At 38.1% G+C, this 19320-nt stretch overlaps 1 protein-coding gene across 3 annotated transcripts in view; it reads right to left on the bottom strand.

The window, feature by feature from the left end:
• The window catches only part of Lrch (Leucine-rich-repeats and calponin homology domain protein), a 50948-nt gene that overhangs the window by 7240 nt on the left and 24388 nt on the right, over positions 1-19320 (bottom strand). Inside the window, exons 2-13 of one of the 3 annotated variants that reach the window (XM_077419216.1) lie at positions 13628-13772; positions 12918-13150; positions 12372-12508; positions 11780-11995; positions 10857-11018; positions 9788-9909; positions 9441-9587; positions 8494-8891; positions 8159-8310; positions 7926-8063; positions 7778-7855; positions 2831-6569 (exon numbers count right to left, since the gene is read on the bottom strand). In XM_077419216.1, coding sequence (XP_077275342.1) covers positions 6330-6569; positions 7778-7855; positions 7926-8063; positions 8159-8310; positions 8494-8891; positions 9441-9587; positions 9788-9909; positions 10857-11018; positions 11780-11995; positions 12372-12508; positions 12918-13150; positions 13628-13772 — 2168 coding nt within the window. In that variant the 3' untranslated portion in view covers positions 2831-6329. Of the gene's footprint in view, positions 1-2830; positions 6570-7777; positions 7856-7925; positions 8064-8158; positions 8311-8493; positions 8892-9440; positions 9588-9787; positions 9910-10856; positions 11019-11779; positions 11996-12371; positions 12509-12917; positions 13151-13627; positions 13773-19320 lie in introns of those variants that run through there. The other 2 variants (XM_077419217.1, XM_077419218.1) reach the window with 2 other exon arrangements.

The raw sequence follows: 19320 nt of genomic DNA, 5'->3' as shown, positions 1-19320 counted from the left end.
GTTGTATTCCATTAATGAGCGAGCGTAGAATTTTAAGAAAAGGATATTTTATTACAAATGGCTATAGTATTACAATCATTATGTTTTTTTACCCATACAATCAATGTTACAGAGTATACCTCAAAGGAGAAAAAAACAAGGTCGATGATATCGCTGTCGTCCGAGCGGCGAGACAACTAAAGAGATTCAGTTCTTGGTCGATCGATTCGGCGAAAATCGAAGGAAAGATGCGATGATTGTCTTTTCGCATTACCGTATCGCCGCTAGGACCCGTTCCCTTTAATAATGAAGCGTAAGGGATGGCGGACAAGTGTCGTACATATAACACATCGTTTCATAAATAAATTAAATATGAAAGACAGAAAAACTAAATACACATTGTAAGACTTGCGAGATACGATATCTGTAAATACGACGATCTGTGGATCGTTCGATTCATGTAAATTCGCGCGTTTACATTGGTAGCTCAATCGTAATCGTTGAACAGCGATGCTTCGGATCGAATCGGGTCGAATAATTGCACTCGTCAAAATTATAGGCAGTATTTGGCTGATAAATGCACGTATTTCTTGAGTACGATAAATACGATTTTACTTAGAAATTCGATTCACTTTCGAATCACTATTAGATTGTTGTTATTATTATTCATCTTGTAATGCAGCAAGAATGAATGATCCGTGAATTAATTCGAAAAAATTAGATATTAAATAATTATCAATAATAATTAGTTAAATTACCAAATAATTAATGATTCATTAAATTAACAACACATCTAATTATATTTTATGTATTTACAAATTTTATGTTACAATAATTGATGTAACAATACATCAATTTTTAAAAATTGTTCCAAATTTCTCCCTTAAAATTGGGAAGCTTAAGAAGTCTAAGCGGACATATTTAAACAAAATTTGATAACTCACTTGAGAAAAATCTTTGCAAATACCTACTAATAGTTTGATTTAAAAAAATGTCCTTTTTCTTGTAATCAATACTGAACGTTAATGAACAATCGCGATTTCCAATAAAATATGGAAATTAAACCCGACTCGATCGAAACAGCACAAATGCGTTGTGCGTATATGCGTTTTTTCGAGATCGGTTGACGCTGAGCGCTTTGTTACGCGCCAAGATCGCGTTGGGACGAGTCGATCGTGCTGAGCTCGTCGATCCTGAGGCCATCGCTTAGGCCATATATCTATTCAGAAAGAAATTATTGTCTTGACCTCGGCAGACATGATCGATCGTGCAAGTGTTGAAGCGTTTAAAGAGACGCCGCGCGCCGCGGAGAATAAATATAAATATGTATATAAATAGACACGAGAAGCTTTAGCAGCTTAAGGAAACAACAACGGACGAAAGTACACCAAGCACCAAGTGGATTTAACGAGCTAGCGAATAATTTAATTGACTTACATACGTACGCTAACGTAAAAAAAAAAAGAAAAAAACAAAAGAAAAAAGATCAGAAACGAACTAGCTTCAACGAACTATATATCAGTTTTCATATAATATATCTATCTCTCTCTATACATATATATTTCTGCATATATAAGCTTTCTCTCTTCGCGTACTTTACAAAAATTATACATAAGCTAAACGCGCAAACGGAATGATTTCGTATTTTTCTCCCCCTTTAAGTACCTTTTCGTCTCGCAAATATTCTTAATAGCGATGTAGCCTCTTGCGAAAGCGAAAATCTATTGGTAAAATTTCAATGCTATACGATCTACGAGATTGACCCTCGACTAGCACGACTGAATCCAATTTAAGTACAGAATTTTTATTCTACGTATGAAAACCTTAGCTTGTGTGTGAATTCAATCTAACGATTGGTTTCTAACTGACCACTTCTTAATAACTTTTATAGCAGTCGTTAATATAATCGCCGTTATAAAATCATTGTGCAAAGATACGAAGATTTAACATTAGGCAATTACGTAGATCAATCGTGGACCGTTGTGCTAAGCAAAACTGACGATATATAAAGCACGCTGGTATATGCGCTAAGTCCGAATCCAGTCTTAAGTTGTTAAGAATACTACTCTAATACTCCGACATCTCGTCCAATTCTAATGAGAATAATACTGACTCGACGTGGCCGCCGTCGCCACGACCATTCGTATTCGCGTCCCCGCGAAGGATCATTAGGCACCCGTCGTAATGATCGATGATTAAACGTAATGGAATATCCGGATGATGACTTGTCATCGTTCGACCGTTCGTTCGTTATTCCATAATGGACGATTCGCCCGTTGGATGTAAGCGCGGAAGTTATTAGCGGACCCCGCCTAATTATACGCGTTTAAGATTCGGAACGCCCGGAGATGATAATTTGTTCACTGACGGTGCAATTTAAGTTACGGTCGACAATTGCAGGCCAAAGCTTCTGACATTCTCATCACTTTTTTTCTTTTAAAGAGCAATTACTGTAGATTCTATCGTTAATCGTTCGATTGCATGTATCGTTATTTTTATGTACTATTAAAGCAACATGGGTCATTAAGTTTTCACAAATAAATGTAAAAAAGAAAACAAACTTCTCTCTCTCTCTCTCTCTCTCTCTCTCTCTTTCTCTCTCTCTCTCTCTCTCTCTCTCTCTCTCGGTAATTAGTGGTGTCCAATAAATAAATACAGCAATGTAGTGTTCAAGCAAATAATGTCAAAAAAGGAACCGTTCAAAAGATTATAATTACAGATACGACGAAATTCTGTATAAATAAATTAAGGAGATTGTAGAAAATGAGCGCCGGGCGTTTCAGTTCTGTCTAGAAGGGCAATATTGCCGCTCTAAATTGACTAAACAGACATTGCGTTAAGTAATGAGTTACAGCGCAAATTGCTATAATCGCGGAAAAGAGAAAAGAAATGCGAGGGGAGAAAATAACCTGACTAGAACGAGGATAGCGCGATTTACGGCTAACGATACTATTGTAGACTAGAAAGTGCAAAACCCACACACTCGATACCGCGCAAACGCGAAAATGCAATGTCGCTTATGCGTAAGTACGCGTGTCCCGAAACCGTGCGTCTCCCGGCAAGATCGTATAGACTGAATCCGAGCAGTCGCGAGAAATCATACGGAAGATACGGCTCGCTCTTGCAATCCCTTTAAAAAAAGATATACTGGCATGTTACTTGGCTATGCTACATGTGTAGAATAATGCGCGCGTCAGTACACGTATAAATATCGTATATTATGCTTGTATGATAGTCTCTCTCTCGAAGTGGTCGCCTGTTATAAGGCCCACTTACGAAATACGTTATGAAAAAAATCCTACGTCTCTCTCTTTTTTTTACGAAGAAACCTTTCCAGCCTTTCCCTCCGAAAGTTCCAATTATCGAAAGTTTATACCGGAACGCTCGTACGAACGTTCCGATAATTCGTAAAAATTCGTATCATTTCGCGTTAAGATCTTTCCAGCGTCCTTGGATCTTGTCGGAAAAACGAAGCAATTATGCGAGTGTTACTTCTTTAGTATCTTACGATAATTTACTCGTTTACGCGGAGAAATTATCGTAAGTTACTACAGAAGTAACGCTTGCGTAAAGATAGTAAATGTCGCGGTTGATGGAACGTGCTGAAAAATTTGGCACTGTTCTTAAGTACTGCAGCGATTGGTATCGAAATCATTGTCTGAGAAGTCCTGTCTATCAATCACTTGGATATGAAATATTGTATCTGATCTTTTTCCGACAGAGATCCCGTCTTATACAAATCTGAAGAGCGTTCTCTTAATATTACAATATAAGTTATACACTTAAATATTATAGACGATATATGCCCTCTACGTTTCTATCGAGTTTTTATGAAAATAAATTGGCAGGTAGCAGGCACCGTGTCTGTACCGTCATATATATATCGTATATCGCGGTCACTTTGATCTCGATTGGTTGCTTCTTCATACTATTTTTATAACTGTTTCTATTGAGGAAATAACTATCTCAGAATTTAGGTCATCATTTTTGTGAGACGTTAAAGTGTCGATATAACTCTTTTGTCAGGTTAAGTTTCAATACAATTAGAATCAGGCCGAATAATTACTCTATTAATTAATATAGACTTACAGACTCTTTACGTTTAACCTTGATGATGAAATCTTAGTGTAAAATACACTTTTAATATTCTTATCTTCCAAATTGCAAAATTCATATTTCTTGTCTTCCAAATGCATTGGAACCCGAGCAAACTTGATGCCGAGATCGAAGTAATGTCAATTTAAAGTACCTTTTTTTTTAATAAAGTATCTTTTTTAGACTACGACCAAACTGCTTGGTCGATAAAGTATCGAAGAGTGGTGTATTTTGTTTTTTCCCTCTCGAAACAAAAACATTCCTTGTGCCGGATAAAGAAGACTATCGATCTACTTACGAAATTACGAATAACGGAAGCGATAATCGCTTCTAACTTATAACTGATGAATATAAACGTCACGAGTAGGCCTACTCTGTAACTCTTTAACGACAGTTTCGTTATCGTTATATTTGCGTTGCGCGGATATTATATACGGTAAAAAAAAGCTGCGCCACGACAATACAACGATAACGAAATCTTCGTAAAGAGTTACAGAATAGGCCCACGTATCATCTTTAAATCCTCCTTTGTTAGACCTTGCATTACCAAAATAGAAAATTCTCAAACTGAAAGAGATTCCCTTAGCACCTTTTCGTGAATCCTGTAACACTCGCAGGCTACCTATCACAGACCCACCGATCCTGAAAGAGCCCCGTTAGGCAGTTCATTGGTCGAATCTTAAAAAAATATTGCCATCGAGGGCACCATATTTATCCTTCCGTTCGCTCTTTCTTCTCTCTTCCTGAGGGACAATCGCAAACCCAGGCGCAGAGAATGATGTCGCAATACCAGCTAATTTTTTGGAAGGCTAATTCTGAGGCTCACATCGTATAGAAGGCAATGAATACTTCCCGAAAATTCGGAAAGTCAAACGCGCGGGATACGACTTATTACAATTCTTAAACGAGTATTGCACATCAATTCTCGCTTTCGACCATTATCCTTTCTTTTTTTTCTTTTTATCAAAATATCATATCATCGGTCTAGCCGACGATTGCCGACTTGCGTGATTACAAGTGGCGATCATATAACTGATTCATTCTGTAAGGTACATTCACAGACAACTAAACGTGATATGCGAGCGCCTTTCACTTTGATTGCGCTCTTTGATTTTACGTTAATTCGCGATAAATTCGCGGAGAAAACTAACAAGCATATAGAATAAGATAAAACTTCGTGTTTTGCAGGGGACACTATCACCTGAACTTTCGTTGATATTCCCGCTTGCAATTGTCGATGGAGAATGAAGGCTTTCTTACAAAAAAAGATACCGATACTTAGCATAGATGTAAGCATAATACTTAGTCGACTAAACGTTTCAAGCTGCCTATCAATACTTAAAAATTATCTCCGAAAATTCTCCGCTGACCGCAAGCCTCCTCTCTCGCGCGTTCGAACGAGGAAACTTGCGCGAGCGTAGGTCGAAAAAAGCGAACAACCTTAAAGCTACTATCGTGATGATTCGATTCTTGAAAGCTAAGTACTTTGCCCCCGGCGAGGACTAGCAGCAATTTCACACATATGCGACAAAAGATATGTTCTGATATTCCTTAAAGCGTCTAGATACGCGGTGATGGCGAACCATTCTTTAATCAGCACGCTCTTCGAAAGACACTTCAAAAAATTACAGAGTACTTCGACGTCGATGACGGCTCTGTAGTGTACTGTTCATGTTGTATAAACATTTAGACATTTAGGGCGGTCTGATTCATAGTGCGATTTTATATTCAAGATCGTCTTCTGGTCTTAAGATTTCATTCAGCCAACAAAATGATCGTACAGTATCTCAAGATTATACTTAAAACGATCTTGAATATAACTTTAAATCCCGGCGGTTTTTCTTCTCAGAGAAGAAACTATCGAATATTAGCGCACATTTTCGTTTAAAGTGATTTGCTAAACATTATTCGGGAATCTTCGACATCGAAGTAGAATCTGACTCTTACGACACTTTCTTGAGCCCCAACAAACATAAGTGCAAATAGGATTCATAAAAATAATCGAACATATTGAACATTGAAAGTGTCGCGTGCATCGTTGGTCAAACGAGACAATGATTCTCAGAATTGGTACAGTTATCAAAAGCGAAATTGACGCAACGACGTTTGCAGCAGTCAAAAAGAAGGCCAAAGGATACTCTGAGAATCGTCGTCTCAAGATGGTTCCTGGCACTCTTTTTCTTTCCCCTTTCTTAATTCATCGGTCCTTCATTTCTCGCACACTGCGGCGGCTTCCTGTTTTCAATGCTGTCTGACTAATCGGGAATCGGGAAGAGATAAAGCAAAACTAGGGCGGATAGGAATGTGGCGAAAAGCATCGCGGACAGAACGCGGTCTTGAATCGTACGGAGTGAATCTGCGGCCGGCTCTTCGGTGCCACTCTCCCCCTCATCGCGAACAAGGAGAAGAGCGGTGACGAGACGCGCCAGAGCCTCCAGCCCGTACGCGTCCATGTAACCCACGTCCATGATTGCGTCCGCGTCCAATAACACCTCCTGCAACACCAACAACGATACTACTCAGTCCCAGTTTCTACTTTAACGCACTGCGAAAACATTTCTCACGTGGCCTTAAAACGTATATCTCTGTCCTCTCCGAGGAAGGCCTTATTTTTTACCAATAAGTACCAATAAGAAAAGAAGCGTTCCTCGGGGGTAGCCGTTCTATTACACCCCAGCCTATCACCGTGTTGTACAAGGAAATTATTTGCTTCCGCGAAAGAACTTTTGATAGAATTGATTTGTTTCTCTGATTCTCTTTATTGAACTTTGCTTTGTAACAATGCTTGTTAAAGTCGATTGCGATCAATTTATTCGTTTATTCCTTAATGATCTGTATCATAATATGTATCAAAAGTTCCATCTAGAAAACAATCGAGGAATATCGAGAGGAATGGATAGGAAAAAAACAACAGTAACATAGTAATATTTTATGTGACGATTGATGAAGAATTATATATCGTTTGTAAAATTTAGGATAGTTAGTTCGTGTTAATCGATGAGATATTCGGATGATGGCAGGAAAGGTGAGAGCCCGAAGTATAGACTGTTCCCCGAAGAAGCAACACAAAAGCGAACTGGAATCTAAGGCACATGCAACTAAAGCTTCTTCGCTAATTCATTTTTTTCTCTCCTAATCTCTTGCATTTTTATAACTATATGCCCGTATGTCTCCTTAAAATCGGTTTGCAACTCGATCAAAAATCAGATGAAAATCGGGGACTGACTAGTAGTCGTTGAAAGTGTCATCGAGAAGTGACGGCTAGATTGCCGAAGCGTTAGTCACGATGTACACAGACGTTCGGTTACGAATAACGTGCGACAAATTTTTCCGTCCGACTGTTCACCAAGCAGGTTCGATAGATCTGATCTAAGAACGACGCTGGATGAAAGTATCGTCAATTGATAATCGTGCTTCATAAAGAGTAAATTTTCGCACTAAGTATCCAGTTTTACACTCTACTCTTCTAATGAAGCACGCATGGTCGATCATATAGCATAATTACTATTTTGTTAAAGAAAAAACAGAAACATTGGATTAATTCGATCGATATGGAAGTATCCACCGTATCAACATGTTCCATGATGTTGTATACATATCATAAATGATGACAGCGTGTCTCATGCATGTGTAGTATACCCTAAGCGAAAGAGAAGCACAAACTTCTTCGAAACTAATTAATAAGAATAATGATGTTTCTTACCTCATCAACGCCGATCTTCCGACACGCCTCGAGGAAGTTGTCAACGTTACGCCTACATCGTGCCATTGTCAGCTTAGGCTACAAAAGAAATGTAGAGGTCAGTCTACTGGCACATGAAATGTGTCACAAAATGGCGAAAAGTACTCACTACAGCAGGAGAAGGAACGTGTATACTAGCTACTGATCGCGGTCTAACGTGGTTCGCCAGGTGACAGAGAACAACGCCGTCCGTTAACGCTGGTGCGAGGTCCTCCGGCAATGCCATCTTTAATCTCGTCTCTATGTGCTATTAAATAAATATATTCTTGATTATACTGCATATATAGATAAAATTGCAATCACTTTTGATTGCAATTGCAATATCACTATAACGGTGCTTACATTTCGTAGTTGTTCGATGAGATCAGCCTCTTCTTTGGCACGTTCAAACTCTCTCCTCATAGTAAAGGAATACTTCTCAGGCACGTTACTATTCCACGTGACCGATCGCGGGGATTTCGGACTGCCGCCGTTTCTGTTTGGACTCTTGTTGCCTAATAAACACGCGCATACTATGAGTATATTGTGTAATCAAAGTTCTCTTTTGCGCTGCGTGAAATGTATAAGAGCAATTTTTTGTAAAATGTAAAATTGCTCTTATACATCAACTGCCAGTGCATTTATTTACAAGTAAATTTATAATCTCCATTTGGATTTTGTTTAGTTTAAATAATTACCTTCAACGTAACCAACCGCGGTTTTCACCAGCCTGGGCGCGTGTGCTGGACTTGTGTTCGTAGATAGAATACTACTCGAAGTTTTGATGGGCGAGCTAGGCTTTTTATAAGGTTGCTCGAGATATTTTCCGTTCTTATTGTTGTACTCTCCGTTGCTACCGTTGATGATCGACGTGTTTTGATAGTTTATTCGCGACGGGGTAACCTTCTGCACTGGCCTCTTCAATGCGTTGTCCTCATTGAAGATTTGCTTGCCAGTCAAAGCAATAGTTTCTTTATTATTGCCCATGTCGGTTTCGTTCTGCGCCTCGTTGCCTGGAGGCGTCACTTGCTCGCGAGGTCTGTACACGCTTAGACCTTCGTTAGCCCTCTGCTGCTTCAAAGCTTCTTTGTACTCCCTAAGAATAAAATAGCTTGTAATATCAAAGCGCACGCTGTCATAGCTGCGTAGAAACATGATATGATAACTTTCACGAATGTTATCTGATGATATCCTTGCGAGTATGAATGATCAAAGCAAGACAACTATATAAAATATCGAAAGCGTTATTACAATCTCACGCATTAATCCTCTAACTCGCGAGACTTTAGAATGTAAATAAAAAATAATTTTTAATCATTTTTATTAAAAATGGCTAAATCTCGTTTCTAGTTTCTCAAAAAGACAATCAATCATATCTTAATTTGTGTATCTGAATACTAATATGTATACATTTTAGTATTCATAGTACACATTTAAATGCAATCGAATGAATACTCAGTCATCTGGAGAGGATTAATACGGCAAATAAGTCACACGTTGTTGCTCAAATCATATATAATATGTCACAGCATTACCAGGCGCGCCTACCAGATGTGGATGAGTAAATGAGTAATATAAACGTGATAACATGAGATAAACTCGGACGGACAGGGGCTTTTGTTGATATGGCCCAAAGCAAAGTTACCTGTATGTTTGTATGTGATTGAACGGCCTCTTATCGTCGCCGTTCACCATTATAGCGGGACCTGTTGCAGTTTGGAGCGGATGTACCGATTGCTGTACGGACGATATCTGCTGCGACTGACTCGTCAAATGCGTGGACTCCAGATGGCTGTAAAAAGGGATTGCCAGCCACGATAATGCACATGCACGCATGCAAATATACGTATGTATATATGTAAAACTACCGTGACAATTCGTATCACAATATCAAATGGCAAACATCGAGGGACGCGCTCGTTTGTTTCGAGGGAAAGCACGCGGATCGGGTAAATTAATCCACTGATCATCGTAGCGAGAGGCTTCACTCACCCCGGAGGCGTAGTCGATGTGTGATGAAGGCCGGAGATCATCGGTCTTCTAATGTCTGCCCCATTTTCCGAGGTGCTCCTCTCTAATCTCCTCTTTTCCAGTTGATCGTGCAGTATCATCGCCTACAAGAGATTTCGCATGAGAGCGTGAATTTTAATTTTTAACATCTTCGTAAAAGACATCTTAACAATTAAACAGGGACAGTTAGCTTAGCGTTAATTTAACTTCATCTTTTTGATCTTTTTAAATTTAGGATTAAAAATCTCCACCTCTGGATAAGAAATAACGTTCTCAATTAGCTCTTAATTAGCATTATGTTCTGTTCTAGAATTACATTTTCAATTATTTTTATCATAAATTTCAAAATAAATTCTTGTTGAAGAAAAATCAATCTTCGATACGTGAAAGAAATCACAAACATGAGAAAGCACATGATTTCGTCATCCATTAAATATACACAAATGCTCACTATTGATGCAGCATGTGCGTCCGTAATTTTGAAACATCGTTAACGTGACGTTTTATTGGGTCAAGGCTTTATAACGAGATTTGAGCGACAGCCAACGGCTCGTCGAGACAACTATCATTACACGTAGCTCGACTTGAGATCTATTCGACAGCTAAATATAGCGGCTATGTCATCCTTTAAATTCCGTAGTACAGTCTATTGCTTAAACACTTACTTCAGACAGAAATCTAAATAGTACGATAAACTTTTGATAACACAATAGCAGATATATCTTTTCCTAATCACTTATCAGTACCGTACTAACTATGCTCCTATCTCTTATAAAAACCTGACTTTTCTATCTTGGATAGTAGTCATGGCAAATCATTCGTATGAATAGAAACGGCAAGTACGGCAATCAATATTTTTACTTGCTGAGTATAAGAACCAGAGAAGAGACTGAAATTATTCCTATACTCGAAAAAACAAAAACAAATAATATTATTAATGAAATATAAAAATGTGTACTCTTCAGTATTTTTCATAACTTAAATATCTTTTCTCTTGAAATAATCAGAATCACTATCTGATTTTTGCGAAGGTGCTTGCATATTAGCCTACCTTGCCCAACTCATCCTCCAGGGACGTGTGCTCCCCGGGTGAAATCGTGCTGGGTGTCGACGTGCCGCTACAGGATCCGTTCACGCCTACCTCGTGCGGTAGCGTTATCGAGAGCGGGGAGCATTCCTGCCGCCACAAGCCGCGAACTTCGCCGTCGTGTACCTGCACGGTGGCCAAAAGGAGGCATGTAAAATCGTGAGTTGTGTGCATTTTGCGCACTAGAATAGAATTTTATTCGTGCACTTTGTACAATGATTTTGATCAAAATGATCAAATGCGAAATCACTTGCCTCTCTCTCTCTCTCTCTTTTTGTACAATAAATTTATACACAAAAATTGTATAAAAATTTACAAAAAAGATTATATCTAACAATTTTTCTAAAACAGTACTAAAAGGTCATATGAATAAAAAAACTAAAGACTTAAGAAAGAAGTCTAGGACAGCATTTGTTCTAAGGCAAAGATATGAAGTAAAAGTATGACCCACAGTGTGCTACTGTTACAAAATATTCTGATAGACACATCTACCAATGTCTACCTCTTTATTCACGCAAATAAGTATTTTAACTACATGTATAAACAAATGCTGTAATATCTTTTCATTTATCTCTTCCAGCATTTTCTTCATAAAAAAAACCAGAGATATTTGCTTCACTTTAATCATTATATGATAAAATATGTTTATTTATTATGTTTAATATCTTTTTTTCGTTTCCTTTTTTTCAAAGAAACAAAAGCGAAAGCGTTTGTGTGTGATTCGGTTTATTCATATGACCGATTATCCGCGCTGGATCTTCGGATCAGAGATCCACGGGCAATTCGGCAGTGGACTCGCCGAATAGCTTCGCAAGGAGATAGCTGTAGAGCGTGTGCAGAAGATGTAGCGATAGCGGAAAGGCCACGAGAGCGACGGCGAAACTAACCGCGCTGTGGATCTCCTGGGACCAACGTTTGTCGACGCCGTCGCTGGTGCTGTACCCGCTGTCGACGTTGTGCCGCCGGTGCGACCTCGTGTCCAACGTCGCGTGACCCCTCGCGTCCAGAGGTGCTCGCCGCGTTCGACCGCCTCTGGCCCTCTCGTGTTTCGCTGCCTGCCTCTCCAAGTACTTGAAAATGTGCGTTCGCCCGCGAATGCATAGCTGAAACCGGCAGTGAGAGAACGATCACCTTAGCCATATGAAATATCGGTGTTCTCAGCGAAGGAAAGACCCATATTTCCTTCGTTTTGTTGCCTCCCAGCGATATATTGAGTGATATTGAACGTTCTCGAGTAGCGAGGTATTGATTCATAAAACTCAAATAAAGCCTCGAATAAAGTACAAAGCGAAAGGCACCGGTTTCGCAATCGATTCCGTAGGCAGTCTGTGACCGAAGGAAAGTTCAATGGATGAAGTAATATCGCGTACGGTTTTATTAGAAAAAATCTGCTGAAGGAAGCGCGTAGGAGGACGTATCGCGGGAAGGAGATTTGAGCGCTTGAGCGAAAACGAACGAGTCATTAATGCTAATGCTCACCGAAGCAGGCGGCGAGGTCAATGGATTGTCGGACAGTCTGAAATCCACTAAGCTCTTCATCTTCCTCATCTCATTTGGAAGCACGGATATTCGATTGCCGCTAATATCCAGCTTCACAAGCCTCAGGTACGTCAGTTCTACATAAAAAAAATGCGATTTAAGAACCTAATTTCTCATATTTGATTTGTCAATACTAATTGTAAGATATGCTTATCCCTCCGTCAAAATAATCGTATAATATTTTAATATTTCTTCTATAATCTCTTTTCAATTAAAATCAACTTGGCTTGACAAATAAGTTAAAAAATGATCTATTTAGAATTGATCTATAAAGACTGACTCTTTCTGTAGCGAACGCTAACTTTGTTAGAGCTGATTTATTGAGAGTTAGTTTTAAATTCCGAGCAGGTTTTTAGTGTAAGACAAACCTTTTTTCCAAACAGATTGATACAATTATTTCTTAATCGCGATTAACGCGGCGAGTTTATCCAAGCGTGATAAGTATCTGTTGTATGTATCGCGAACGAATTAAAAAGGCGGGCCTACCTATAGGCAGGTGCACCAGCAAGTTGCTCCTCAGGTCTAGAGACCGGAGCCGCGCAAGGTCGCCCATTCGAGGTGGAAGACTCGTGATTTCGTTGCAACCTGCGTCCAGTTCTGCCAATGCTGTCATCCTGCCCAGCTCGTCCGGCAGAGATGCTAATCTGTTGTGCGCGACTAGCAAGGTCTGAAGGGGTAGCCTGCATATCTCTCGAGGTAGCGACGTCAATTGGTTTCGACTGCGGATTAGAGAGAGGATATTGTTTTCTTTAAACAAATTCACTGGAGACTTCTCGCTAAACCTATATTCATCGCCGTTTGAGACTTCTTTCAAACAAATAATCGATTACTATACACAAACATCGATTACTTAATTTTAGTAAATTATCGTAATTATTAGGAACAATTTGTAGCATATTTCAGAATAGAAGATATCAACTTTTTTTCTTTTTCATCAAAACTACTTTTTTTAAATCAAAGAATTATTCAATAAATAATTTCATGAGTATACTAAATAATTAATTCAATTATTATAACTCCGAATAACTCTTAAAGTATACTTAAAAGTTTTAATTAAACTGTGCTGCGCAGCGAGAGCTTAACGTTATCGGCGTTGTTACGCCATATCATATACAGGATGCCTATACGATACTGTATCGCGCGGTCCAATGTGTGTGTAATATGTATGTAGTATGTAGATATGTATATATACCAACCTAAGATCGAGGTAGTTCAGGGATTGGAGCATTACGACGGTTTCCGGGATTATTCTTATGGCATTATGATAAAGATGCAGCTTTTCGAGGAATGGAAATTCCGTGACTTCCTCCGGTAACTCACTGAAACGATTCTTCGAAAGGTCTGTAACAGAAAGCAGATACTCGTTCTTATAACGTGCCAGACGATATAAAGACACGACCAGGTCGCCACACTTTTGCCGTTAAAAAGAAGCCGTAATTTCACGTCGCATGATTTCAGCAGGAAATTGGAACGCGTTATAAATACATAAACGGGAAAAAAAAAAATATCTTGCGCTGAAACTGATTTGCAATTAAGAGCTGTCGAGCTCGGCATCAAAATTCCGCATTCTCATTAAAGCGGTATAGTTCGTATAGCGTCGCAAAAGCATCGCGCAATAAAACGGCGTCTCTAAACGGCCGATGGGCCGATAAAACTCGTTAAGGAGCGGTGCTATCGAACTGTCTTAATAAGGCACCGATATATCTCCCATGGCAACAGCTGTGTACATGGGTTGGGGAGTGATCTTAGGGTGTCGCTGGGGGGTTGTTATGAATGGGGCGGGCGACGGCCACGTGCGCGCACAGGCTCGAAACGCCAGGAAAAGGATAAGGGGTAGCTCAGCTGCTCCCGGCTTCGAACCTTCTTTCTGATCAATAACAGCCGTCCTCGAGTCCTGCGAATATACGTTTCGCGAAGAACCGTCGCCGATTCGCATGTAGAATGCTTCCGAAATACCTATCGTTCTTTTAATGCGGACAGCATCAGGTATATGAAAATGTCGCAAGCGCGTTTAAAATTAGGTACCTATATAATTATACGCAAGATGTTGCGAAACTGATATTTTACCTAGATTTCTTAGCAAATACGTAAACAACTGTCTCTCTTTCTATATTTATATTAAACTTTCGATCGTAAAATATTAAATTTAATCTTTCCTTGGTTTTAAATATATTCTCTTAGGCATACATATTTTTAACATCAATGATGAAGCGAAGGGCGCGGTTACTATACGACACTCCTGCATGAACTTGACATTTAAATCGCTTGGAGTGTTTATCATAATAGTCAAGACCACTCAAGACCTTCTGATAGCCTTAAAATACAAAAGCCTTGATCTTATTTAATGCAAGATGTCAACAGAATAATTAAGACGACACAACAGACAATGTTTTCAACCGACATCTAGTAATATGTAATTTTGTGCGTGTGTTCTATGTCTTTCTTCTTTTCTCTGTAAAGTATACCGGATAGATTAATTTACAAAAATTTTCCAAATATACCCGGGCCTGTACGGAGAAAGTTAGATTCCGGCGAGTTCGTCGAACGATCAACGGAAATTGGCAATCGTTGCGTGCGAAGGATATGAGATTTCCCTCTAACGGAATCGTAAGCAAAGTTTGTTCGGCGATTTTCGTCAATTCTCAATCGTCATTCTTTTTCAACGAAATAAATAAAGAGCATATATCTTCACATAAATTTTGTTGCAATTCACGCATTACATTTACAAATATTAATACAAAAATAATAATTACTTCTGCATTTATATAAAATAAGATATTTAATAATTATAATCGGTTATAGAATTGTAACAATATGACGGTTGTATAAACCGATAATATTGTTAATTTATTTTTAAGTTCTCTCTCTTTTCTCTTTCGTTGGTACATAATTACTGTGGAATCGCAGATTGCAATAACTCAATCTTGCGCATCGCGCTCATAATTCACCATATGGTATAAGATGTGATTCGTCTTCATTCGTCGAAAAATGTAGCAATTTACGCGGTTACGACCCGAGGGTGTCTTGACAAGCGTAACTTCGTTAATCGATCTCGATTCTTACATGCTGCGCGAACTAAACGTATTGAAACGGGAGCAATTCGAATGGGGAGAAATCTGAGGCGTGAATAGGGATGCCTACAACACTTTCATCGTAGCAAAGTATTTAGGTCTTTACTTTTAATGCTGCATGCAAATCGATTTTTTAATCAAGTATCTGCACAATTGAAATGTTGGATAATATTAAAAAATAAGATAATCATAAAAAAACTAATGCGTTATTTTTATTTACTTTTTTTTTGATAATTACATAATCACTGAAAAAATTTCGAGAAGCATCTTTATAACTTGTCGAAGCATGAATATCTTTTGTCTAACTTGAGTTCGGTAATTTCTAAGTCTGGTGGAGTACGGTCGATGTCCGCGGCGCAAGGGCGTCGGCCTGTCTGACGAAGACGGGGCTGGAACCCCCTTGCCAACCCCATGAGCGACTCCCACGCAATATTGGATTCTCTCTCAAGCACCGTCTCTTTGTAGCAAAGTGGTAAAATTCTGTGGCGACCAGTCGCGTCGTTGACATATGCATTGTAACTGTCTGTTGTAGCGCGAATTCGTTCCAACAACGCACGGCGTGTCATCATATTTCGTAGATTAGACGTGCGCTTACTGGAAGGCTTTTTCTCCGGTTCTGCCTTTCGCGAGACATAAAATTGTATCGGTGAAAGCATGGGAGGCAACATCAAGGAGCGACTCTCGACTCTGAATACGTTCGTTAGTGCGCTAGAAGTCGACGGAAAAATTCTTGTTTCTATTGTATTTCAAATAATAAGTTAAAGAGATTTACTTACATTTTCTTAAATATTGTTATCAATTAATTATATTTTAATTATAAAATACCAAATACCATATCTATTTGATTATATCTATTTACATTTAATTATACAAAACTGTGCGTTTTATGAGAAGAATGTAAAAACTTGTCTTCATTTCTTCAAGACCGAAGGATACATCTTCTTTATAATATTATTAATTTTATAATATTATTATTGTTTAAACTTATAGTCAAGGAACATATAAATTTTTTTAGAATTTTTGACAAAGTTTTATAGATTGTTGTAATATGCCGCGGACGCTAATGTCCCCATATACCGTGGGTGCCGAAAAAAAGTGTATAATACGATTGCAGGGTTAACATATATGATGGCGTTTAATAATAATGTAGAACTGAGATAAATATATAATACATTATATTAATTATAATTAAAATCTTCTAGATAAACTATATAATTTAAAGCTGTTATAATTTTAAAAATCATTAATATAGTTTTTACATTACGCGAACACAGCACAACATACACACATTGAATTATTGAGTTAAATTATGATTTTTATTCTCGTGCGATTTGTGAAAACGAGATTTCATCTTTTTATGCCGCATTATCAGTCAGCATGACGGATGTTAGTCATATATGCTGATTTCAAATTTAGAGAATCGCCGATAAAAATCAGCGGAACCGCGCGTGCGAAACTCTCTATAAATATCTACACTTCCGTTCCTAACGGTCAGACGGACACGATAAGTATCGCAGCCGTGCCCTTCGCGATGATTGTACAGGACGTTTCAGAAAGGGTCGTTGCACCGAAATATTTCAAGGACCAAGGTCGAGGTCCTGGCTGTCGAGGATCGATACGCAATTGCGTGACAGACGCGCACACATTGCAGTGACATTATTTGCTGATAAAGGGCGTGGCAGTTTTATAAGCCTATATACACATCTTGCTATCCTCCCAGATTTAAGTACCTTATCTAAGATAAAGGCAATAGCAAACGATCAATTAAGAAATATTCTTAAACTATTTGTTCTTCTTGCTAAATAAGAATGTTATTTTTATTATATTTGGGACATCAATCAAGATCTAATTTTTTACAAATACCGCTGGATTAACTATAAAATATAACTGTAAAAACTGCAAAACTGTACTCATTTCTATCGGAATGTCGATTTGCGAGAGTTGCAATGTATTGAATTATTGATCATTGATCAGTATATATACATTGATTTTTTTAAATAACGTAATCCCAAATATTTGGCTGACAAAAATTTGTAGTAGGTATAATATTAAACTCGAACATAAAGTCATTTGATTCATAAGAATCACAATGGCTCGACAAAAATCGTGGATTAAGAAAGAAAAAAGTTTTATCATGATAAGTATAAATCACAGAGATAGACGCGTCAAGTTGCACAGTCGAGTAGAGAATTTGCTTATCTAGCGGACTCCGCGTGAAAAAAAACAAAACTACTTTGGTGGGAAACGAAGTTGTGGAAAACGTCTGCTCCGCAGTTTCCACATTAATTTCCACGTGCTGAAGAATACGAGGCCATCGGCCCGGATAAATGTCCGACTAGGCGAGACAGTCGCTCTTTGACGCTCCACACGTCTGGCGGCGTCTCTGCCCACCGTTTCTTTCTCTTGGTCAGGTTTCCATCTAAGTGCGCGACCACGAGAGACGCGCGTTCTCGTAACAGGTAGCCTTGAAGGCCGAGCCCGGTCATTTCCTCGAATCTTAACTGGCCGGCTCCGTCGTGTCGCAGAGCAACAATAAATCGTCACTCGCGGAATGAGAAAAAATCGAAGGGGCCGCATGCATGTGTCGATATTAACAAGGGATAAAAGAGATAGATATGTGTGTTCATTTCGATGAAACTCGCAGAATAAAAATAAAAATGTTCTCTCTAAAATTATGTTACAACGAAATAAGAGAGAATTAGATGAGAGAATAATATATTATATTAACAGCATTAGATCTAATTGGAAATAGTCTTGTTAATTCAAAAACGTATTAAAATAAATCAATAACAAATATATTTATTTTTTGTTGAAATAAGAACATGATATATTAAATTAACAATTAAATTATTTTATAGACTAATTACACTATTAATTAAACTAATATATTTTCTTATTTTAATTAGATGTTAATTAGACTGATATATCTTTTTGCCCGTGTATGTAAAATGTAAATGTTATACCCCCCTCCCCATCTCACAGAGAACATTGCAATTATAAGATTTAATCGTTTTAATAATATATTTTTTAATTAACGAACTTTATACAATTTAATTATAGTATATAGGTACTGACAAAACCACTCAAGTTTATTCGTAGCGTACGAGATAGATGTGTGCGTATACGAAATGTAGAATTCAATTACAAATATGAATCCGGATAGCGATTAGGATGCACCGTATATAGACCACGTATATTTCCCTAGGGCGAGATAGACTGTTCAACGGCGTTACTGAATGGATAGAGGAGTTTGTTTAAGCTTAGAGAGCCGGTTTAGCGCGACCCTATACCACCTGAGGATATGATGACGCATGATAGAGCTAGTAGATGACAGGGCCGAAGCGGCTCTTTTGAATACCAGTATACAAGGGACTGTAAATATCCGACTTATAATGATAAAACTCGAAGCACTTGCTCCATTTTCGCAGAGAAGCAGCTTACTTTCTTTTATAAGCAAAGTTACTTCCTTTTTTAAATTTGCCTAATTCTTATTACATGTGTCAGCCGTAAGCGTGAAATAATATCCATATTTCTTATAAAATAGGAATTAGAATTCTATAGACATTCATATTTTCTAAAAATAAAAATTCAATATTATTTTAACCTTATATATATATGTTCCATTTCAAGAAGTAAGGAAAAATTTGAAGAACTGATAATATGTTATGTCTGTAATTTAACATATTGTATATATATAAAACGCACTACTATTTTGCTCATCGTAATTTCGATAATAAAAATGTTATCTCTTTAAAAGTTATGTAATGCATTTATGTGTATTCAACAAACTAAGAAAAAATATACAAGATATAAACTGT

Source organism: Temnothorax americanus, unplaced genomic scaffold (assembly GCF_048541705.1).
Source record: "Temnothorax americanus isolate GAGA-0224 unplaced genomic scaffold, ASM4854170v1 Scaffold53, whole genome shotgun sequence".
Lineage (NCBI taxonomy): Eukaryota > Metazoa > Arthropoda > Insecta > Hymenoptera > Formicidae > Temnothorax > Temnothorax americanus.
This window is presented reverse-complemented; position numbering and strand designations above follow the sequence as displayed.